This window comes from Mchenga conophoros, linkage group LG3 (assembly GCF_057382185.1).
Source record: "Mchenga conophoros isolate Kocher_MC1m ecotype Shallow Benthic linkage group LG3, M_conophoros_male_GT1.1, whole genome shotgun sequence".
Taxonomy (NCBI): domain Eukaryota; kingdom Metazoa; phylum Chordata; class Actinopteri; order Cichliformes; family Cichlidae; genus Mchenga; species Mchenga conophoros.
Genome location: NC_140528.1, coordinates 61,605,040 through 61,629,359, shown reverse-complemented (window position 1 = coordinate 61,629,359; position 24,320 = coordinate 61,605,040). Strand labels below are relative to the sequence as shown.

At 37.5% G+C, this 24,320-nt stretch overlaps 1 protein-coding gene and 1 long non-coding RNA gene across 2 annotated transcripts; one reads left to right on the top strand and one right to left on the bottom strand.

Annotated features, from left to right (window-relative positions):
- Window positions 1-7,715: 7,715 nt before the first annotated feature.
- Window positions 7,716-14,927, top strand: LOC146579889 (Fc receptor-like protein 5). Its single transcript, XM_085268021.1, has 5 exons — window positions 7,716-7,752; window positions 10,502-10,537; window positions 10,740-11,010; window positions 14,370-14,629; window positions 14,752-14,927. Exons 1-5 carry the CDS (start codon window positions 7,716-7,718, stop codon window positions 14,925-14,927), a joined length of 780 nt encoding a protein of 259 aa, XP_085124147.1.
- On the bottom strand, window positions 11,894-13,371 carry LOC146579890 (uncharacterized). The gene is made up of 3 exons (XR_014890877.1): window positions 13,136-13,371; window positions 12,848-12,934; window positions 11,894-12,147 (listed from the first exon to the last, which is right to left on the bottom strand). It is a non-coding gene; the product is annotated as an uncharacterized LOC146579890 (long non-coding RNA).
- Window positions 14,928-24,320: the final 9,393 nt, after the last annotated feature.

Genomic DNA, 24,320 nt, shown 5'->3' with positions numbered 1-24,320 from the left:
GCTAATTACGTCACAGCGACGCAACAAAGGCTGTCCCAATTCAAAAGCTGCTCGAAATGCAGCCCTCAAATGCGTCCTTCATTTCCCTGAATTTTAAGGATGTGGCTGTCACTACCCGATCCGTACCAGAAACCCGATTGGTACCCGGCATGCGCGAAAGGTGTCTACTTCCGGTCGAAGCGTTTTACGATAGTTACAGGTCAGAGTATCTGTTAAGATGTTAAGAATAATAAGTATCTCTTAAAATGTTTGCAATAATCAATCATTTCAATATAATGTAGACAAAAATGAAAAATAAAAAGATAGTTATGGATCAGGACTCACCGATCCTTACTGCGCATGTGCAAAGTACTCCCCAGTGTACGAGGATACTGCCACCTGCTGACCGAGTGAATGAACCCTATTGTAAACAGAATTAGCGTCATTACAAATGTGTGTTAAATTTGATTTAGTGATAGTCGAGTGTGTTTAATGCCTGTCTGTGTGGAGAGGATTGATTGGAATAGTGATGATGATGTCTGCTATCACTGTCAATTGTCAGTAAACACTTCATCTGGCTGATGAATCTTCACGTGACATGTTACAAAGTCTGTATTACTAACTCTGTAATTAGGCGCCATTCTTCTTATTTTACGGCGCTGTTGTTCAATCAGGGAACGCCCTCTGTTGAGGAGAAAAGCATAAATTTGTTTATATACGAATTATCCATTGTTTAACCCTTTAAAGCTGGTCGGAGCGGACACGCTCCATTTTGCATAACTATTTTTAAATCCCGGTAGCACTGCAACCACATAAGCTAGCGCAATAATTTTTTTTGCATATGAAACCGGAGGAGTTGTACTTACATCTGATGCCATCAGCTTCCTTCCACATAAAGCTTTGCAAAAACTGCATAAAAAGCACTTGCAGGAACAAAAACATAATATTCCAGAAACACGCTTTGCCGATCCAATCAGCTGTTCGTAACACTTCCTACGTCGATCAGCGTGAACTATCACATGACCGCATGACCTGCCCGAAACCGGAAGTGACGTCATTTTGCGGAAATGTAGTTTTTTACCATCGTGGCCTTATGAGCCTATACTTGTGTTTTTAAAAGTTATGTTTGACTTTATGACTTTCTGCGTCGTTTCTGGGATGCTTAGGACTCATATTGCACTGCTGGAAATATTTTATTTTGATGCATATGCTGTTATTTTGAAAATTTGCACTATAATATATTTTTTCGTTTTTCCTGCAGTATATGAAAATTGGTGTATCTCAAAAATAAAACTATGAAGACACTTAAAATAATTTTCCTTTGGTGGGAAACTAGTTTGTGCAACTTTTTTGTATTTACAGTTTTGAGGGATAAGCCTCTTAAATTTCGTTAAAAAATCAAAAACGATTTTCAATTATTTTGTAGTTTATTGCACTTTTTTGCAATTTATGTAATTACTATGCACTTAATGCAGACATATTATTAAAATTTGGGCTATAATGCTTGTATTGATGTATAGCAACTTGAAATGCTCCAAAAAATGGCTCTACAACATAAAAATATGCTATAAGCCCTGGCGGACGTGGTTCTATGGTAGGTCTTAAAGGGTTAAAAATTAAGTAAATTAAGTGTTTAAGTTCATCTCTGAATGTTTGTAAAGCATTCCTATGTTAAGCTTAACAACCGATATGTGGAGCGCCGACGTCTGTTCGTTTTCATGGCCTGACTCTGCATTGTCAAGTCTGACTGTACAATGGATAGACTCAAGTTTTACTTTGCAAAACGCAGTGTTGCAGGCTAAACAATTTTTTTGTGGTTCAAAAACACTATGAAAATTACTTTTTTCATACTTACCACTGGATGTCTATTTATGTTGAGCTGTAAGTATAAAAGCGTCCATTCTACAAGTTCTTGTTTTTTGTTTGTTTGTTTTTAAGTTGTTGAATGCAAACATTATTTTGTGCTGATATTACACATTTTTCAGAGCCAAAGAGTTTTTGGAATCTGCATAAAATTGCATTTTAAATTACTTTTTGAATATTACTTAAATACTTACATTTAAAGTTCTGCTAATAGTTTAAATAAAAAGATCCGTATTGCTGAACTGTGGAATATTTTTGGTGCAGAGTATGTTTTGCATACAGGTATAAAAGAATAGCTTTAGTGTTTTCTTTTTTAAAACTTGACTTTTATTGATTATAAAATACACTATATCGGATTCATATCAGTATCAGCAGATGTCCAATTTTATGATATCAGTTTTAGACATTTCTACTCAAAATCAACAACCTTCGTTTTTGACATGAAGAACTTTGGAGCTGTTGGACACCAGAGCAGACTGTTTTTGACCTCTGTTTGTGTCACTTGGAGAAATAAAGAATACAGTAGACTTTTTGATTAATGTAAAAAAAAAAAAAATTAAACAATGAAACAAAAATACAGTAAATCCAGATCTACTAAAAATACAGTTTTGAGAAACAATATCAAGCATTAAAAGATCAAACTGGAAACATAGAGATGCAGCATAATGTTTTTTGTTCTTCTGAGCAGGCTCCAATGCCTGCATGTCTGTCAAACTGTAGATTATGATCTATTCTGCCTCAGGCTTATTGTGAATCTACTGAAAAACATCATGGTTTCGAGTCAGGCTACCTAGAAAACAGGAAATGCAGCTTGTGGTTTCAGCCAAAAGGGGTCTGTTAAAACGTGCATAGAGCAGCGTGCAGCAAGCAACAGCGAGTTGCAAAAAGCACAGTGGAAGTTTCACTTTGATCTCTGTGTGGATGGCACATGTTTATGTTTATGATTTATCTGTACTGAAATGATAGTAATAATTATCACTGCTACATGTAAGCATGCATAACATTCAGTGAAAACGGATCAAAAACTGTTGTCATGATGACACATGGTGGACTACTGATAAAAACTGTGTGGGCATCAAGAGAAACTATGCAGAGTTTGTTTCCCACATTGATAAGCAACTGCCCTCAAAAGTCTCTGCATTGACATGATGTAAATGCTCATAGAAATCTCAGTTACATGTGTCTGTGTTCTTAGATCCCTTCTGTTGAACTCTGTAATAATGATTGATAAAGAGAGAAGCTCAGCTGTCAGCTGATCACCACCTGATGGTGAGTTGGATCAGATGGTGGGAAAGGATGCTAGACAGGCCTGATACACCATACTGTGAAGTGAGGGTGTGCTGGGGGCAAGGTCTTCAATTCTCCCCTCCAGCACAGTTTTGATAGCATAGGGTTTCGATAGGGAGACTGGGGACATGGGATTCAAATAACTTATGCTCTGCATCAGAACTACTGTATTAAATTGTGGCTGCAAAGTGGTTGTTGCCTCTCGTGATGATCCACGAACCAAAAGGTGGACACCTGAGGTGCATGGAGCCATCAAGTTAAAGTGGTGGGTGAAGTTGTGGGACGCAGGAAACAAGTGATAGGTACCAACGGGCCAAATGGTGTGTGGCTCTGGCAGTGGCTGAAGCAAAAACAATAAGGCTAGAGAACGAGACTTATTGTCATCGCCAAAGTGATTCTGGAAAACCCCTCAGTCAACTCAGGAGGGAATAGCGGTGCTCTACTTACACAATGTATAGTCCAGGTTCTGCTCACTTAAACTGAGGATACAGTTAACCAGTAAAAAGAATACTTCTACCTCTACAGTAGCTCTGTTTTGAGCTCCGACAACAAATTTGCTAAATTGTTATTTGTTTTAGGAAAAAAAAGAACAACAAAACAAACAAACTACACATTACAATAAAAATGTATCATGTGTTGGTAACCGTTCAGAGTTAATTCAGTCATATTGCTGGTAATACACCACAACATCTTCTGATGGGGTGTTATACATGCAATTAAATAGTTTGGAAAGAGGGCAGGACTTTGTAGAACTGGTTTTATGGAAGTATACAATATACATAAGTATACATAAGTTTACAGTTTATTTCTTTAGTTTTATGAAGGATGTAATTCAAAACATTTGTAAGTTAAATACTAGAAATGCATACTTTACATTTCCACATGGTAGAGTTACATAAACTTGATCCACAACATGCAGTTTTCAAAACAAACCTTTTTTTTTATTGCAGCTTTAAAAAAAACAAAAATTTCACATCACATATTTGGATTCTCTTAACTATTTTTTGACCTTTAGTCAGATGTTCAGGTCTAGTCTGTACGTTGATGTCCAAGTAATACAAATAATCATTTCAGATTAAATGTGTTAGTACTTAATGTTACTTTGCTATGCCGTCAGATAATAAATGTAACTGTGAATGTAAATGTTGTCTTTAGATTTCATCTTAAGCTTTAGCTTCAGTTCAGCCACACAGTGAGTCATTTCCTGTGTTTCGGGTCACAGCCAAATTTAAAACATATTTCCAGCACAAAGTGAGAACATTCACAGATCTATTCTGAGGTTAAGTGAGCTTTTTCACTTTAGTGCTGCATGATAATATTTAATCTAACAGTCAAATATATTTTATATCTTTTTATGAAGTATGGAGGAAGGATGTTAACATATTTCCTGTTGTAAACAATCAAAAGCAAATACTACAAAGATAAAAAACTCTAACAAAGGTGAGACTTTGATACTTCATAAGTTAGAAACCCTGTGACTATTTAAACAGCAATAAAAATACACCTGTGATTTCCATTATCCAACGGGCATTAAATACATAAATAAAACATGCTGTGAATCAGACCTTTCTCAGTTTCATACCTGCCACCTCAGTCTGATGGTCGGCATCACAACATAAAAACGTAAAGAATCTCCAGAATGACTCAAAAATCACATTTTTAGTTTTAAGAAAGATGAGAAGGGTATAGGAAGATCTGTGCATGAAGAACAAATTAGATTACAACTCACCAGAGCGGTCTTCTATATGCAAAATACAGTATAAATGTGAGGTCAAGCTAAAAAAAAAAGGAGAGAGAGAGAACGAGAGAGAGAGAGAGAGATACATCAGACTAACAGTTACTTAAAAAGATAAATAAATAAATAAATAAATAAATAAATAAATTAATTAATTAATTAATTAATTAATTAATTCTGTCTCAGACAGTGCAAAGGGCACTGCATAAGAACATATATATATATATATATATATATATATATATATATATATATATATATATATATATATATATATATATATATATATATATCAAGCCAAATCAATGTATATATGTATATATATATATATTTTTTTTTAGGGGGAGCAACAATACTCGTATCAATATTGAACCGTTCGATACAGTGTTTTTGGTTTGGTACGCATATGTATCGAACAATACGAAATTTTTATTTATTTTATCAACTTTTCTTCTGACAATGCTGTCTGTGTTGAGCTCTCAGTGGATCTGCGTTCGACTACTCCGCCTAGGCTGCACTATCGAGTGCAGATCCACTGAGCGCAGCGCAATCTAGCAAGACAGAAGATAAGCTCGTTGCAACATGGCAACTGCCTCAACGCTACCCGAAACTGAACCGAAACTGAACTCATTCAGATCTAGCGTTTGGAACTATCTTGGTTTTCATGTGAAGCATGACCCTGATGGTAAGCACGTCATGGACAAAAGTTAAACAGTATGTCTGATGTGCCACGCAATGCTCAATTGGTGGGAACTAGTGCGTTAGCGCAGTTAGCTTGTTAACGTGTTGACGCCGTTGTTTCAGCAACATTAAATTTAAAAACTGTACGTTTGAGTTAAAATATATATTTATTATTTTAATATATGACAAATTAAAAAAGCATGAACATTTTTTATATCGAAAAAATATCGAACCGTGACACACCCCTAATGTATATATACATTAGGGGTGCAACGATACACAAAATTCACGATTCGGTTCGGTTCGATACTTTTGTGTCATGGTTCGATATTTTTTCGATACAAAAAATGCTCATGCTTTTTTAATTTGTCATTTAATAAAATAATAAATATATATTTTAACTCAAACGTACAGTTTTTAAATTTAATGTTGCTGAAACAACAAAGGGATAAAATAATAAATCTATCTGATTGAGGAATCACTCATCTTTGGAAAAGAGAGTTTATTACAGAAAAATTTCTCTTTCCAAAATAAAAGCTATACTATACGCTTCTTCTGGGCTATATTCTCAGGAGCATATTAAACATATCAGGTCCCCATGAGGAGAATCATGTGCTAACAGCTGTCTAAATGACTCGGGTAAAGTTTGTAGCATGCGTGCTTGTTGTTTTTGTCTGCTTCCACTTGTCTTTGCACTAGGATGCTGTCGGAGTAAATGTGCAGTCATATTCGTTGTGTTCCCATTAGTGCTGTCAGCGTTAAGCTGAATTGACCTTAACGCCACAACACGGCAAATCTCCGTTAACGAGCTACCACGGATCGCCCCGTGCGTGGGGCTGGACGGCCAACACGTTAACGAGCTAACTGCGCTAACACACTAGTTCCCACCCATGTAATTGAGCATTGCGTGGCATATCCAACGTACTGTTTTACTTTTGTCCATGACACACTTACCTTCAGGGTCATGCTTCACATGAAGACCAAGATAATTCCAAAGGCCAGATCTGAATGAGGGTGGGGGAGGTTCAATTTGCCATGTTGCAATGAGCTTAGCTTCTGTCTTGCTAGCTTGCGCTGCGCTCAGTGAATCTGCGCTCGACAGTGCACCCTAGGCGGAGCAATCGAACGCAGATCCACTGAGCTCTCAACACAGACAGCATCCTCAGAAGAAAAGTTGATCAAATAAATTAAAAAATGTTGTATTGTTCGATACATATACGTACCGAACCGAAAGCACTGTATCGTATGGTTCAATATCGATACGAGTATCGTTGCACCCCTAATATATATATATATATATATATATATATATATATATTAGATTTATAGATGGCACCATCTATGGATATACAAAACCTGACAGAAGAGGAACATTGCAGCTTAAAAGTGTTTCACTTCAAGAATAACTTGAGAGTTTTCAAAGAAGAAAAAGGCAAAAACTGACTTCCTGACTTGAAGGAAAACAACACATTTATATATCATAGAGAAAGACATGAAACACAACATGTGAAAGAAGCGGATATGTGTTTGCAATGGACAGGAAATGTACTCACGTCAAACAACTGCTGTAGTCAAAGCTACAGGTACTGTTTGAGGTTAGTGTAACAGCGAAAGAAGCACAGAGAGATGAAAATCTGATCTTATCTGGTTTAAGTGCAGCTTCTATTTCTGCATTTATTATTATTCATACAAAACACAGTTTTAAGACATTCATTTGTTAATTTATTTTAATCTCCCAGTGTGTTCAAATTAATTTTCAGAGGCAAAAACACATTTAATTAGTTCCAGCAGTTTATGAGTGCAGGTGGAGAGGAGTTTGGTTTTACTGTTTAGATTATTTATGGATAATTATTATCTTTCATTCATATATATGTGCGCTTGGAGGTTTGTAAATATTTATTAAAATTATACATATGTGTAATAAAACGTACTGTCTGTCTGTTATTGGTCAGTTTAGTCTGCATATTACAGGCCTTTTCATAAAAATCTGACAGACATGGTCAGACCTTGTTAAGTTGTTATTTCTGTGTAAAAGGAAGGAAGCAGAGAGAAGTTTTAAAACCTCTTTGTTTCCTTCACAGCTCTTTGGTGTCTGCTGTGCTGCTGCTTCACTCTCTCTCTTTACAGAAAGTTGTAGAAGTTTTCAGACGTGTCACTGCTGGATGTGAGGATGGGAGCCACTTTGCTCTGTGAGCTGGGCCTATTCTGTGAGTACATCACTGACTCCTATTGTTTGATTCATACTGATCCATAAACATGTTTTAGTAAGAAGAACAGAGCATCAGTCATTTGTACCATTGCAGGTCATGTGATCAGAGGACTCATGTTTGTTACCAACATGGTTGTTTGTAGACTGGATTAGATTTTAGTGCACTGACTCAGATCAGAGTGAAGCTGGTTTAGTTTATCTAAGAAAGGTTTGTTTCTCCATCAGTGATAATTTGATGCATTTTGTATTGTAATATAAAATGTAACCAATCATACTAGACACTGATAAGACTCCAAGCAATTTAAGAAGCTTGGTTAGGAAAGCGACTTGAGTTTAAACCCTAATGGCATTTGTCCCTTAAGAAGATCATAAACTGACTATTTATTCTATTTATATGCCTCACACAATGAGGAACTGTGGAATGCCAGGACTGCCAAAATGAATTAATTAAATACAACGTTAAATAATTAAGTAAATGTGTCAGTAATTAATAACAATTTAAATTAATTAATTAAATACATATTTATGACATATTTAATTTGTTAATTATCAACACATTTAATTAAGTATGTATATATTTCACATTTTAATTAATTATTGACACATTTAATTAATTATTTCATGATGTATTTATTTCATTTTGGCAGTCCTGGCCCTAGGGGTCAGGACTGCCAAAATAAATTAAATGAATAAATTAACTACACGATTAAATAATTTTCAGCGCCCAGTCTCACCGCAAAGTGTGTGATAAAGTTAACATTGTTAAAGTTAACATCAGATCTTTGTGCTTTTTGTTCAGTAATCATCGTGACCTGTGTATAAACGCATAAACTTCATTAACCCTTGTGTGGTGTTCGTATTTTTGTTACTCAGCCAGTGTTCATGGGTCTGGTGGACCCGCTAGAGTTTTGGCTTTCCAAATTAACACTATCAAACAATTTTATGTTAAATTACTCAACAGATGTTTACTTCATCCCAATTACAAGACATATGAACAGCAAACATGGTTAATTTTTTCCCTTTACCTTTGTTAGATCACATTTATGAATTAATGTGCTTCTCGTTTTTCTTTTATATAAAATGTTATAAATAAATCAGTTATAATCAAGTGGAGTGAGTGGAAAGACACAACACATTTACACGTGAAAAAATAATTAATTGTTTAATTTTTCTTTTGAAAAAAACTGAACACGGGTCTCACAGACCCGAACACCATACAAGGGTTAAAAGAGATAACGTTGGTGTTTCAGTCATGTAGTAACCATTAGCTTTAACTGTACAAAGCTTGTTAGACACTATGAAACACGTACAGACCTTATGCTTTTCGACAAATATTTTTATTGTGAATATTGATCATGAGGGTAAACTGAAAGCTCACTTTGCTGCCTTGCAGCCCTGTACACCTCAGAGCGAGGTCAGCATATCCAGGATATCTTCAGCGCTCTAGCACACATCCTGCTCACCTGTCAGCTGTTTAACACCTGCTGCTTATTCAGGAAACGCCCACGTTACCTGGTGATATTCACTGTTTAACGTGGGCAGCTAAAGTTCAATATAACGTAATGTCGTCACAATATTGTGCACAAGTAAATTAGTTGTTTTTTTTTTAGTTCAGAGCTGCTGGTGCTTGTGTTTCCCTCACAGTGACTGACCTGGGTTACAGACGACAAACACAATTTAAACCGAGAGCGATGGACACCTAGAAAACTACAGAGCACTTTATCAGCGGCTGATATCTGGTCACTGGCACACAGCTTTAAAACGAATGAACACTGGACTTAATTTACTCAGGTTCTGTCTGCTGGGTCATGTTTACTTCACTGTTTTATTTAACACTGAGCAAATCGGTTTGGCTCAGATTAAAGTTACGTTTCATAACTGCATAGTTTTACTGAAGTTTAATGTCACACTGGAGCACGTTATGTTAACCCAGGGTTAACAGTGTCGGTAGTATCAAACGAATAAAATGGTCATACGAATCTAATTCACGGGTCATATTGATATTCTAGGGCCATCCCTGTAGACTGTTTGATGGACTGCTTGTCTTCCTGTTTGTAACCGCCGCCTGTTTTTTAATAAAGATTTGGATTTCTGACTTCAAAAAAAAAAAAAAAAAAGATATTCTAGGGCCAGGACTGCCAAAATGAAATAAATAAATACACCATGAAATAATTAATTAAATGTGTCAATAATTAATTAAAATGTGAAATAAATAAATAAATAATTAAATGTGTCAAAAAACTATTAAATGTGTCAATAATTAATTAATTAAATACATATTTATAAATTCTAATTTTAATTAATTAATGACACATTAAATTAATTATTTAACAGTGTATTTAATTAATTCATTTTGGCAGTCCTGGCATTCCACGGTTATAAAAGGAGGATGATGTGCCAAGCGAAACAGGCACTTTGTGAGGTGCTGAGGCTGCCAGCCCCCCCTCCCCACACACACACCCCAGTTACCTCTAGAGACTCTGATTATGACCCTTCACTTGATATGTGACTAGGGTGTTAGCGCTGACACAGGCACTGGCCGCTTCCCTACATGTGAGGTCAAATACACGACCGCTGCCGGTTTTCTGTTGTGTGTGTGTTTTGTGTTTGCCTCTGTTAATAAAGCCCAAACCTTTGACACTGACTCGGGCTGTCTCTGATGTTACCTCCTTACATCCCTAGGCGATAACAGCCACATTTGAGTGTCTTTAGTTTGATAATGTCTGAAGTTTCTGTCTTTATTGTAGTGCTATGTACGCTCCTCTGCACTGGACACGCTCAAGGTGACTGAGAGGTTTTCACTTTTATTTAATTTATTTGTTAAATATTCATCTTAAAATACTACATAAATCTTAATTACAGTTCACATGTGTTTTATATTTTTTATTATTCAGTATATGAACAGTGTATGAACGTACTGTCACAGATTGTGTCGTGCATAAATGTTTTTCAGGTTGTTAACTTTGTGGTTGTGTTGGATTCTAGATGCTGTGCTAACTATTGAACCCAGCTGGTCCAATTTTTTCATTGGAGAGTTTGTTACCTTCAAATGTGACATGAATGAAGGAAAAGACACTGACTGGGAATACAAAACCAACAAGGATGGTCGAGAATTAATCCGCTACAGCACAATCAAAGAGTACACATTAGAAATTAAATATTCAAGTCACAGTGGTGAATATCAGTGCTCTGGTCGCATGAAGGGATCATATTATACAAAGATCAGTAACACTGTCTCTATAACTGTATTAGGTAAGTCCTCAATGACCAATAATGTGATGATTCATGTTGAAAATCATTTGAATCATAAAATTCTGACATTTAATGAATATTGTCACTGAAACTTGTTTTTTTCTGATACATTGAAACTAGAAACTTTAACAAGAACTTCTGTATTTTACTGGTTACTTTGCTCATAGTATACACAGTATTACAAAACTCACAGACTGTCATTCATTATTACTAAACGTGTGTATTTTAATGTATAACAAGAATAACTGTGGATTAAATTAATTTTAAATAAGGAGAAGAAGAAGCATCAAAAGCTTCATAAAATTTAGGGTGATGATGTTTCTGTTGTCTAAACCTGAAACTAGGCAGATCCCTCTGAACCCATCATTGTGTTTCCTTCAACAGTGAACTGCATTAGTTTACATCCAGTGTGACTTCTTCAGGCCTGAGATTGGACCAGAGGCGGAGCCAGACATTTGAAACACCCGGGGCTTAGCCCAAAAGGATAGTATGCATGTGGGATTTTTTTTTCCCTTGGGGGGGGGGGGGGGGGGGGGGGGGTAGAAATGACTGAAAGATTAATTGGCTCTGTTTTGAGTTTTGTTCAAAAAAGAATGACTTCATATAGGGAAAAATATATTTCACATGAGCAGAACACCTTAAACTAGTTTTTTAATTAAGCAGCAAGGCAGAACAAAATCAGGGCTGTATCAAGACACGAGGACTAAACCCCAATTCAACCAGACCAAGAACTGATCCAGAATTAAAACAGGACTACAACAGTTCAAAATCAGGACTACTTGGGACTTAACCAAGACAGAACCAGAATCAGAACTAGATGATAGTAGCACTAAAAATCATCATAGACCTGCACTACATTTATTTTTTAATTTTACCAAAGTACAATATTTAGATTGAGAAAAGTTTATATAATTATTTAGCCTTGTTGTGCAAACAAGCCTGCATAACTTAATAAATATAGAATTTGAAAAATAACAAACCTAAAAAGAAACACTAGGTATGAGATACATGAGTACCTATGATACGGTGATACTTTTGGTAAACAACCATTTGACTAACATGTGTGTCTCACCTGCTCTTGTTCATCTCTGTTCTGTCCTCATTCTCCATCTCCCTCTCTGTTCCTCTCTCTCTCTTTGTGCTGACAATCATCAAATATACAGATATTTACAAACTCTTCAGATAAAAACACAAACACTTTTTAATTGTAACATCAAATCAGACCAAATGTTTATTTTTTTTAGATTGATAAATATAAAAAACATATTTGTTAACTTTAAGAGTAAAGAGAGAAATCGTCTGTATTTCTTAATTGCAAATGGCACCAAATTGTATTCAAAATTGAGCCACACTTATGGAGCTCCATAGTTCTTTTCCTGGTGTTTTGGTTGACATCTCTTGATTTTCCCATGTCACAGAAACAGGCTCTGTGTTTTGCCTTATATGCATCCACAGCTGTGCCACCTGTTTACTCACATGGACTCTACTAACCTATCAGAAGCTTCTTCAGCTCAGAATGGAATCGTCTGGAGTTTTCTTATTAATTAACAATAAACTTAGTGTACATGTACTCCTAAATTTGATGAAAGTGATAAAAAACAGAAAGCTCTGTCTCTCTTTATTGTGACATTTAACTAATTCAAAAGATATTTCAATATTTATCTAAAACAAAAGTTTACTCTAAATTGATGTTGTGCAGTAAAAATGTTTTATGTTTTCTCCCTAAAGTGTAAATATCTGGTTACAAATGTGAATATCCTGCTGTGTACTGAAATTCCTCTTGTTTTGCATACAAATATACTGAACAACATACAAAGCATAATATATAAAATAACATTTACCTGAGTTTTTCTTTGAAAGAACCCTCTAATGTCCATTCTTATATTTCAGTACATAACTGAAACCGATTTAGTCGGGGAGGGTAAGAACTGAAAATATGAAATAAACACACGTAAGCTAAGAATCTCTAAAAAAAATAGCATTTGTTCGGCTTTTCATTTCGCCATTTGTTGATTCACTTGAAGAGCGAGTAACGTAATATTGGTCAAGTGATCAGTTTGATATCAATCTTTCGTGATGCACCGTCATATTTACATTATTTGTACGGTACGAATGATTTGCTTTGGTACCTGGTCAAACTTAAGCTCTCCTTAGTATGGCTGGCTCCGTCTCTCCAACAGCGCACTGACGGGCAGCAGCTGCCCCGCCCCCTCGCTCAGTCGCTTAGTGCCTGAGCTTGGATCATACCAATATCAGGGGGGGATTCACGCACAGTCGTAAATTCCCACAGTGTGCACTATGTGCTTCGAATATTGTGTGTACTTTTTGTTTTATACAGTTGTCAGCCAGGCATCTAACTATGAAAAAATTGCACTCCAAAATACCCCGGGCTTCTGACAAAACAACCCGGGCTTAAGCCCAGTAAGCCACCCCCACGCTCCGCCCCTGGATTGGACAAACATTTATACTGTGTTTATTTAGAGATCTACAACCTGAATTACTGCAGCTCTGTCACCATGTTGAGACAGAAAAATGGCAAACATTTGAAATGTCTTAAACTGCTAGGAAAGAAAAAAACAATATAATGAAAACATGTCTGTGAAGGTTCTCAGTCATCCAGGTCATCGTAGTCTAAGGAGCTTGCAAAGAAAAGCGTCTGGACTTTTTTAGGTTGCTTGAAGACGTTTCACCTCTCATCCGAGAAGCTTCTTCAGTTCTAGGGTAAAATGTTGGAGAGTCCCAGATTTAAGCCCCGTGGGAGTTTCCCCCCAAATGGCTTCTTTCACTCCTCTTTCAAACCATGACAGATGGTTTGTGAGCAACCATCTTTGAACAGAGGCGGTGGTTTACGACACCAACTGTGTGCGATCTATAATCCAGTTTTGAGATCCCTTCCCAGACACCTTAACGCCCACTCACATCCTGGGCCATCTGATCTCAGGAAATCACATGATAGGGTGGGGCCAGGTTTCACAATGAGCTCACCCAAAACCTTGGCTGAATGTGACCCACACCCGCTTTCACACCTTGGCTCATGTGATTAGGTAGAGGATCATCAGGGGTTCTTTGTCCCTCTTTGGGGGGAAACTCCCCCGGGGTTAAAATCTGGGACTCTCCACCATTTGACCTTAGAACTGAAGAAGCTTCTCGGATGAGAGGTGAAACGTCTTCAAGCAACTCAAAGAAGTCCAGACGCTTTTCTTTGCAAGCTCCTTAGAATATAATGAAAACATTTGGAGATTTTGTTTTGTTGGAATTTGAGTCAAATGAAAAAAAAAAATCTTTTAAAATTTAGGATTTTTTAAATCTTTATAATGGATCAGGTGTACATTGTCCTCTCTTCTTTTTCATAACAGCATATAGACCCAGGGCCACACTGACAGCAGGAACAACAATCATACCAGTAGGGGGCAGTGTGACACTGACCTGCTTTGTGCAGAGCTCTGATGGATGGAAATATGAGTGGTTCAGACGAACCCAAACAACCTCTGAACTTCAAATCAGAGATCAACAAAACAGAGATATCAGAGTATCTCAAGGAGGAATCTACCGCTGCAGAGGAACAAGAGGAAACCCAGTTTACTACAGTGATAGAAGTGATGATGTCACTGTTACGATAACCTGTGAGTTCAGTCATTTAGTTTGAAATATACATTCACTCATGATTATCAAACATACAATGTGAAGTTTTCTGTGTTGATTTCATGTTTCTATTTGTATCTCAACTGTTAATATGTGTAAACAGTTTCCAATAAAGTTGTTGTAAAACAACAACCCAACTGGCCTCAGATATTCAGAGGTGAGACGATCACTCTGACATGTGAGGTGCAGGAAGGAGGTGAAACCACTGAGTGGACACACAATAATGATGTGACATTCAGAGTTTCGGAGTCCAGCCGTGGAACCTTTCACCTGGTATAGTGACGGCAATACTACCCCGATGCTACATCACCTGAGGACAATAATTACAGAAATAAACAGAAATACAAATACTACTACTACTATTACTAATAATAATAATGATAATTTCCAACAAATAGCAGCAAATCTACAATTTTTATAAGAAAGAATAAGTCATTCTGGCCTGTGATCTCATAAAGCACTGCCATTTGTTAAAATAAAACAGACACATGACTGGGTTTAATACAAAGCCAATCAGATTTGGAGCTTTAGTGAAAATATTCAGGGTTGGAGCCACACCAGCTTGAGGGCAAAGCAGCAGATGGAGGAGAATCGAGGGAAGGAAGTCAAAAGAAAAACATCAAAATAATATTACTGTTGATATGACTACTATGCTCACCGCCACCATTCACCTACAGTAGGAGGCTAGCATACTGAGGTTGCCTTTGATGGTACAAAACATTTCATGAACATTGTTGTGTTTGTTGGGGAGAAAACTTACAAATCTACAGTACAGCACTTCAGAGTCACTACTAGCAATCAAAGATTTATGTAAATTTGACAAGCTGAATGCATTCTGTACAGGAGACATTGCACGAGATTGACTGACAATGGTCTACAGGCAATCAGGACGCAGAACACAATGCGCTGAAAATAAAAAAATAAAAATAAAAAAGCATGAAAGCTGCACAAAAAATATCCGCGAAACAGAGGGGCGCGAAAGTTGACCCGCGTTATAGCGAGGGACCACTGTACCGTACACAATAGAATAGAATAAAATAAAATACTATAAACAATAGAATACAAATGCTATATACAACTGAGTAAAATACAATGTTGTCAGAGAAAGAGAATTGTACTTAGTGTTATTGCACATGTGTGGATGTGTGTGTTTGGTCAGCTGCAAAGTCTTTGTTGTGGAGTGTGACAGCAGCAGGAAGGAAACACCTACATCTGTCCCACATTGTGGGTGCCACAGCCTGCCACTGAAGGAGCTGCTCAGTGCTGTCAGAGTCTCCTGCATGTGGTGGTTATTAATGTTGGGAAGGTTACTTTTAAAATGTATTCCACTACAGATTACAGAATACATGCCCCAAAAATGTATTTCGTAACATATTCCGTTACGTTACTCAATGACAGTAACGTATTCTGAATACTTTGGATTACTTAATATATATTCATGCTGTTTACAACTACATGAATGTGATTTATTACTATTACTGAAGGTCTGCAGCTCCAAACCGTAGTAAAGGGACCTCTGGCTTATATGTCAGGTTCTTTGTCGGGCTCGTAGCCGAAAAATAGCTTTACTTTGTTGTCTGGGTCAAGTTTGCTAGCGAGAGACAGAGAGAGGCGTTGAAAGGCTGCTCCAACGGAACTTATTGTTTCGGAGGAAAACACGAACACAGTGTACAGTCGAGTCTTAATAGCTTACTTACAACCGGGCTCGTCAGGCACTCTTCTTGGCTGCAGTGGTTATTATTATATTTACATGCTTCCAGCTCCCATTTCTGCTCGATGACAACTCGTACTTTTCCACTCTCCTTTTTCTCCCTCCTCCCCCTCACAGACACATAACGGGTATGGCAGTCCACTCTCCTTGCTGCACGGACTACACTGTCCATGAGGCTACATTCTTTAGGGCTATGCCTGTAACACTCTGCCTATTAGCTTAGCACAACAACAACAAAAAAAAGGTGCTCTGTCACCCAGGAAAGATAGTGATGTGTCGGTCGCGAACGAAGCAGCTCTTAGAGCCGACTCTTTGAAGTGAACGACGCGAGTCGTCTCCTTATCGCGAGCCGTGGTTTTTTTTTCTTTCTCTCACCCTCTCTCTCGCACTTTTTTTCCGCTTCACTCCGCACGCGAGCCTTGTGCTTTGCTGGGAAGTAGGGGGAGGGGCAGTAGTTACACTCCCAGTAGCACAGGAACAGAGCGGGAGGGAAAGAGAGCCAGGGACAATAACATCAAATTAGAAAGGCATAGCAATCATCCACAACTATTTTCAGTTGCAGATGATAAAGAAATCAGAATGTTTATTCATGCAGGCCTATATGACAGAGAATATGCATCTTCTTTTTGTTTTCATATTTTTATTTATATTTAATTGTGTTGTGGTTTGCAGTGTTTTGGAAAGGAAAAAGCGAAAATTTTAATAGTTAAAAGTTGAAATGTAAATAGTTGGTTTTTGTATTATATGATTTATTTATTACATTTTATGTGGAGTGAATAAATAAAAGTATACTTATGGTGGCCGTTAGAGACAGAGCACGTACAAACCCCGAAGCATGTAAAAATTCCAAAACACGTAAAAACTCAGAAGCACGTACAAAACACAACAGAAGTGCTCCACGATGCTAAGGGCAGTGTTGAGCTTTTGTTACCTAATGGCCACACAAGCCAAGAAGTACCAACGACCAGATTTGGTGTGTAAAAGTAAAAGGTAAATGAACATTTTTTTTAAATAATTTGAATATATTTGAGTGCTTGTGTATAAATATACAAACAATACACTTATGCTTTCAATTGTGTAATTTAAGTGATCTAGGTAGCTCTGTTTTGGAAGTTCAGTTAACGCCGAAAGAGTCGGCTCTTTTTAGTGAGCCGAAAGAACCAGTTCTCTAAAAAGAGTCGGAAATCCCATCACTACAGCGAGAGCGCATCACCCTGTAACCAAGGCAACCATAACCTTGCCGCTTGGAACAACACAACATAGCAGTCAAACAAAACCCAAACAGTCCTGACCCGTGACAATATGAAACAGGAAAAGACCGCCATGTAATCCATTTATTTCAACAAAGTAACTGTATTCTAAATACCACCTTTTTAAACGGTAACTGTAACAGAATATAGTTACTTATATTTTGTATTTTAAATACCTAACGGTGGTACATGTATTCCGTTACTCCCCAACACTGGTGGTTATTAATGCATCCTTAATTATGTAATGTCTGAACACGAGAGGCACAGTCACAAACCTAAGGGCTAAGGAATAACAAAGGGAACTAGAAATAGAAAAGGCAAAACCATGAAAAACCACTAAATAAAAGAATCTTAAAGAATCAAAAACCTAAACACAGAGTCAACAGACCATGACAAATTACTTTTTAAATACATCAAAGAAAATAAAAAAGTTTCACAGTGTCAATCTAAATTAGTTTACAGTTTATTGTTTATGTTCACCATTTCCATCTAGTTGTTTAAATTGTTTAGATTGAGTCATTTATTTGTTTTTTCTTTGTCTAATCTGAACTGCAGATAAACCAAAGGCCAAACTGAGAGCTGATAACACAGCTGTTCCAGTAGGGGGCAGTGTGACCCTGACCTGCTCTGTGAACCCATCATCATCATCTGGATGGAAATACTACTGGTACAGAGATGGAAATTACTCTGAAGCCCTGACCACACAAGATGCAGTTTTCCACTCAAATGGACAAATCAGTGTCTCACAGGAAGGACTCTACAGGTGCAGAGGAGGAAGAGGAAACCCAGTTTACTACACAGAGTACAGCCAAGAAGTTCAGATTAACAAAACCTGTGAGTTTGTTAGGACATTTTAAGAGACTCGGCTCGTGTTGATGTGTTCACTGTGGAGGGTCAAGTCATTTAAACACAGCAGGAGTTGACTCAGAATCTAGTCAAGGAAAACAGATGAACTGGATCTTTTATAAAGTTATGTTATGAAATATTAAACATAAAAAAGTTGATTAATAATTAATTTTTGTTTGTTGTTACAGTAACTGTGTCAGGAGCTGACAGCTCTTCGTCTCCTGTGTGGTTGATGGTTGGACTGGTTTGTGGAGTCTCTCTCATTATTATTCTCCTGCTCTTGTTGTATCGCTGCAGACAGTCCAAGTGTAAGAGCCTCTTCTTTTCATGCTGTATTAGAGAGTTTATTTACTACACACACTTTAATTATTCACACATATACATGTATTCTGATCGAACAATTCACATCACAAACATGTGTCATAACATTTGTCTCTTTCACAGGTTCCTGCTTCACCAGGTTGGTAAAATACTTTTTATTATTATTTTAAACAAACATCAGTTACTTTTGAGTTTATTGTGTTTATTTCCTGTTTCAGGTCGATCCAGTCTGAGAGTCACAGTCCGGGCTCCTCCACAAATCATGGATTCAACCAGAATGAAACTCATGTGTACGACTCTGTTCATCCTGGTCAGCACTTAAACCGATCTTATACACATCGAGGGCCGTTCAGAGTTTAGGGTAAGTTTGTCTGCTTCATATACAGAATGATGTTGTTATTGTACAGTATGGTATTGTCCATCTATATGTCACCAAACTAAACAGTTTCTCTCATGTTTTTACTCTCTCTCAGTAATTCTGCTGCCATGCAGGCTGGTTTATTCTTCACATTATTAAATGTCTTCAGCTCATAATATCTTTACATGTTGGAAATCCGCTCTGTGGAAATCACTTTGTCTTTTTGTGCTTGTCTTACAGGTCAGTGAGGAGAGCTGTAGCAGCAAAGCCAAGAAGAAGTTTTTTATGAAGCCACTCTTGCTCCTCTGCTGCCCAAATATCAGACATGCTCAGCTTTATGTACATTTACAATATTAAATCATAATATCATATACTTACTTATAGCAAAAAGTAAATGGAGGTATATTCATATTTGAGTTTTGTACGTTATAGTCAGGTATTTCTTATATTCATTCTTAAAACTTTTGTTAAAGACTTTTTCAAGAGCAGTGAGAAGAAAGTTTGAAACGTGATCTTTAGTATCTGATAGGACGACTCACATTAAGACGTACTGGTATGGGCAACAACAAATATCTTTATTGGTCTAAATTGATACAAATGATATGATCGGTACTGTATGAATTTAAATGCAATAAATATGTTTCATGTATTTTTTTTCTGTTTTTTTTCCTAATTTATAATTTTCTACCTGTATAGTTAGAAGGTAGAGAGTAACGTTTTTTTACATTTGAATGTTTTATGTTGATTTTGGTTCAGTGTGTAAGATTATTCCCAAACTAACAACAAGAGGTTAACAGCAGCTTCCACTGCAGGAGACTGTAATGTTAAATTTAGTCTATAACATTTTCTGTTTTCCAAATGGTAATTCAAAATGACCCCATGAACCATAGTAATAGGTTTGTACTTCATGTAATACTTTATTTAAAAATCATTACATCATCATTTATAACATCAGACATTACTTAAGCATATTACATACATATTTTTAATAAAGAATAATATAGTTGCCCATGTTTATAAATTACACACTAAAGTGTAGTAATGGAGGAGAAAAGCTTTATGAGAGATTAAGTCAATATTTGCTTATACATCACTTATGCTCACTAGTATTTATGTTAAAGTGTTACTGAAGTCACAGATGTAGCCAAATCTGGGAAGCTGTTTTATTTACTGCTGAGCTGCACATGCGCAGAGCCTGCTGCAGGCTGTCTGTTGAATTCACAACGGCACCAGAGCGCCCTCTACTGACTCAATAAGACCTCAGCATTGCCAATATATTTAACCTGCCACACAGAGCAGAGCTGCCAGCATTTCTTTCCTCAGAAGAACAGGGAGGTGGCTGTAGCTCAGGAGGAAGAGCAGGTCATCTACTGATCAGTTCGATCCTTGGCTCCTCCAGTGTGCATGCCAAGTATCCTTGGGTAAGATACTAACCTAAGTTGCTCTCTGGTGCATCTATGCATGCTATGAATGAGTGTGATGTTAGTAAGCACGGGGTCTTGCAAAAGATCTAGCAAAAGTTTTGCGAGTGCTCACAAAAGTTAATCTTAGGTCATCTTAATTTTCTTTTTCTCTTTTTGTCCCTTGCGGGGCTCCGTAAATTTGCAGCTTTCATCAACCACTGCTAATCAAGTGGATGGAAGAGGTTTGAAGAAAAAAAAAACTTTAACTTTATTTACCATGAGCCCACCCGCTGGTGGGCCCATGGTAAATAAAGTTAAGTGTCAGTGTGGATATACAGATATAGTTCCTTGTCCCATATTTCCCATGTCAGACTCTTAACACAGCTTCCAAGTAGAATCACAGGACTGTGTTTACAGCTGGTGGCCAATAGAGGCATTGATCCATTTAGAATTTATTGTATCTGTCATGGTCTCCCAGTCCACCTGGTCAATCAACACGTTGTTTCTCCTTACAAGTATAATGAACTCGATACTTTACTTTGTGTTTCTTTCCTGTACGCACTACTGCAATTTCACCAAAGAGGCAACCTGGCTGTCTTAAAGGTGATGAAAATTCATTCAGAACTAGTGACAATGATCATGTACCTTAATTATTAAAAAGTAATGGTACTAATATAAGTATCAGCGATACAGGCCCTGTATTTACTTGGTATCAGATTGATACCAAATCTTGTATTATTGAACACAACTAACAAATAGTGATGTTAAATTCATTATACTGTTATTATTTCAGCACCATGGACAGCACACAAGGTTTTCACTGCATGAGCTGTGCTCTCTAACACGTGACTGTTTGTAGGGGTGGACAAATTTAGCACACATATCAACAACAACCCCAATCACAGGGCCCAGTACAATACTTCAGTCAGCGGGGCGTGATTGTGGATGCCGTGTAGGTGCAACCGCCTTCCCTGCACGGCACTGCAAGCCACAACCCCCATAGTCCTGAGAAGGCCACATGTGAGATGAGCAGAGCTACATGGCTGCAGCACTGTCCTTCAGTACAGCAAAGCGATATGGTCGGAGCAGCAGGAGAATCTCACTCACTGGGTTAACTGCCAGTCAGCCACAGAGAGAACCCACTAGCCACATGAACCCACAAGACTGTGGGCAAGACGCCAGAGGTGTTCTGACTTTCATCCATGTTTCTCACACAGCAGGCTGGTGTTCTTGGCTTCTTGGACTTATGAGATGCAGATACTCTCTCAGCACAGTTTACCACACTGCTGGGTGTTATATACACTAGTGTATTCAGCTTTGCTGTAATGTTTCGATTCTGAGTCTCACCATGGTGCACTTTGCTGTTGTTTAAGGGGTTTTGATATTATGAAGATTAAAGGCACAACTTTACAAATCTTCATACACACACACACACAGAAGAAAGAGGGGAGTGATGATGTTTCAGAATAATAGTAATTGACAAATGGCTACATATGACATGTCTAGTGGTTCAGGTCACCCTTTAATATCCCCCACCCCCCTCCGGACAGACTGTGATGACTGCATGTGTGGAAAAGACTGTTTTTGGTTTATTTTTATCTGCTGAAAATCAGACACCACAAAATTTCTGTCTGGGCCTCCAAGAAAAGAGGAAATGCAGCCTGTGGTTTCAGCCTGAAGTCTAACGTTCATCTTTCAACACAGCACAGTGGAAATGTGCAGGTATGACAATGTGTGAAAACAGGTTAAAAGTAGCTTTATTGTGGTGATGACACATGCTGGACTAAAGGATAAATAAAGCATGTGGGCATCAAGAGAAACGGTGAAAAGCTTGTTTCTCACGCTCATGTCTTTAAGAGTCTCTGCATGGACGTGCTGTAAATGCTCATTTATCTCTGAAATAAATAAAATCATCCATCACTCGCTCTGTGAACAAAATCATATACAGACATGTTTTCTTCTTACTGCAACTTCCAAACATGTCAGTTCCTCACAGTATAACACAAAACTCCAAAGTATAATCACTGCTTTGTAACCAGCAGAGGAGCCAGTAAATCATCTAAACCTACTGATACTAATGTGTCTGTTTGGCTGCTGTTACAGAAATGGTTCCTACACCTGTGATGATGACGTCAGTGTTTGACTCCAAACTGTCTGCTGTGGGGCTGTGCTATTTGACCAAAATCTCATATCCTGATATTAGACATTTATCATCCTGACGACGATATAAATCCCAAAAATCTAACATTTTCTGTAAATTCTATGAATCTCAGGCAACTCAACTTGCATGAAGTGTTTCCAGCTGGGCGTCCTTTACCTGGAATGAGTGTTTTAACCGATGCATGAAACTATACATTTTTAGACATAAATTGTAACGGCCAATGTTTATTTTTTAGCACCTGACGGATCTTTTTTGCTTCTCATCCGTAAACTCTCTGCATACTTTTTCTACGTGAATCAATTTATTTTGAAAAGTCTTGAGCTTTATTGTGAAAGGTTCACGTGGAAAACAAACTGGCGGAGAGCGGAGCCACGCAATGGTTTTAACATCATTTTTGGTAACGACAACACTTAAAAACAGGCGCTTGTCTGTCCGTATATTAAATATAAGAGAAAGAGAGAACTTTAAGAAATGAATAAAGCCACTATAGTGGCCATTAAAACGATGAAAAAAATATTGCGTAATAGGAAACGATAGACGTTTTTATATCGTCATCCGATACATATCGTTATATATAACAGCCCTATCCTGCTGGAATCTGCAGTATCACAGAGTCCCCAAGTTTTTAGGCTTTATTAGACGTCATATCTTGAAGCATTATAAACTCTTAAAATATTGATATGTACTGAAACACTCCACTTACTTCAAGGTATAAGCTACAAATAAGCGAAAAACAGGACGTTAAGTCTTAATGTATTTTTCCTTTCCCACAGAAAAGTGGAGGGATGGAGAAACACACATGCTGTTAAACAATATAAAACACTTGGATATCAACATGTTTGTGAGTGTGTGTAGATGATACTGCAACAAACCTTAATCATAACCTTTGTAAGAAAGTGTTTGACAGAATGAAGGATGGAGTTTGGCACTAGTCAGTGACAAAATACTTATGAGGCCCTGAAACGAGACCCAGGTTGTGGTTAAGCAAAGGGGCTGATCGATTGTCTGAAGCAGTTACAAGAGCACAAAGCTATTGACCTGACCTCATTCCACAGTCTATACCCAGGGGAAGCCACACCAAGTCTGTATGTTTTAATGAATGCTGAGCCTTTAAGACCAATTGTCTGTATGATCCAATTGGTCACCTATAACATCTCAAAGTTATAGCTGGCTTTAATCCTCAACCCGTTGATAGGCAGTCTAAACACCACATCCAGAACACCTTGGATTTTGTTGAGAGGGTACGAGATGTTATTATGAAGGTAGATAACACAATGGACTTGTGTTCCAGTCACTGGAGCAGTGGAGGTAGTTTGTAAGAGATTACTGGATAACCCCAACCTCAGCAACAGGACCACTCTCAGCACCGACCAAGTGTGTTTGCTCTTGGTACCGTGTCTTCATTCCACCTACTTCACATACAAGGGTCAGTACTTTTATGTGAAGCATTATAAACAGCACTGTTTATAATGTTGGGAAACCTGCAGTCAGCTGAGACTGAAGGAGTCACTTGGATGAGTGAGAAAAGTTTTTCTCACTGAAAACTACATCCAGATGATCAGAATCAACTTTTTGAGAATGAAGGATGGAGGCTGTGTTTGTGTGCTTTACCTGTGATTGAT

Excerpts from the sequence above, each read along its gene's own strand:
- LOC146579889 (XM_085268021.1), top strand. The coding sequence starts at position 7,716 with ATGGGAGCCACTTTGCTCTGTGAGCTGGGCCTATTCT. Across the intron at positions 7,753-10,501 it reads CTGTGAGCTGGGCCTATTCT|TGCTATGTACGCTCCTCTGC; the intron begins GTGAGTACATCA and ends TCTTTATTGTAG. Across the intron at positions 14,630-14,751 it reads TGTCACTGTTACGATAACCT|TTTCCAATAAAGTTGTTGTA; the intron begins GTGAGTTCAGTC and ends ATGTGTAAACAG.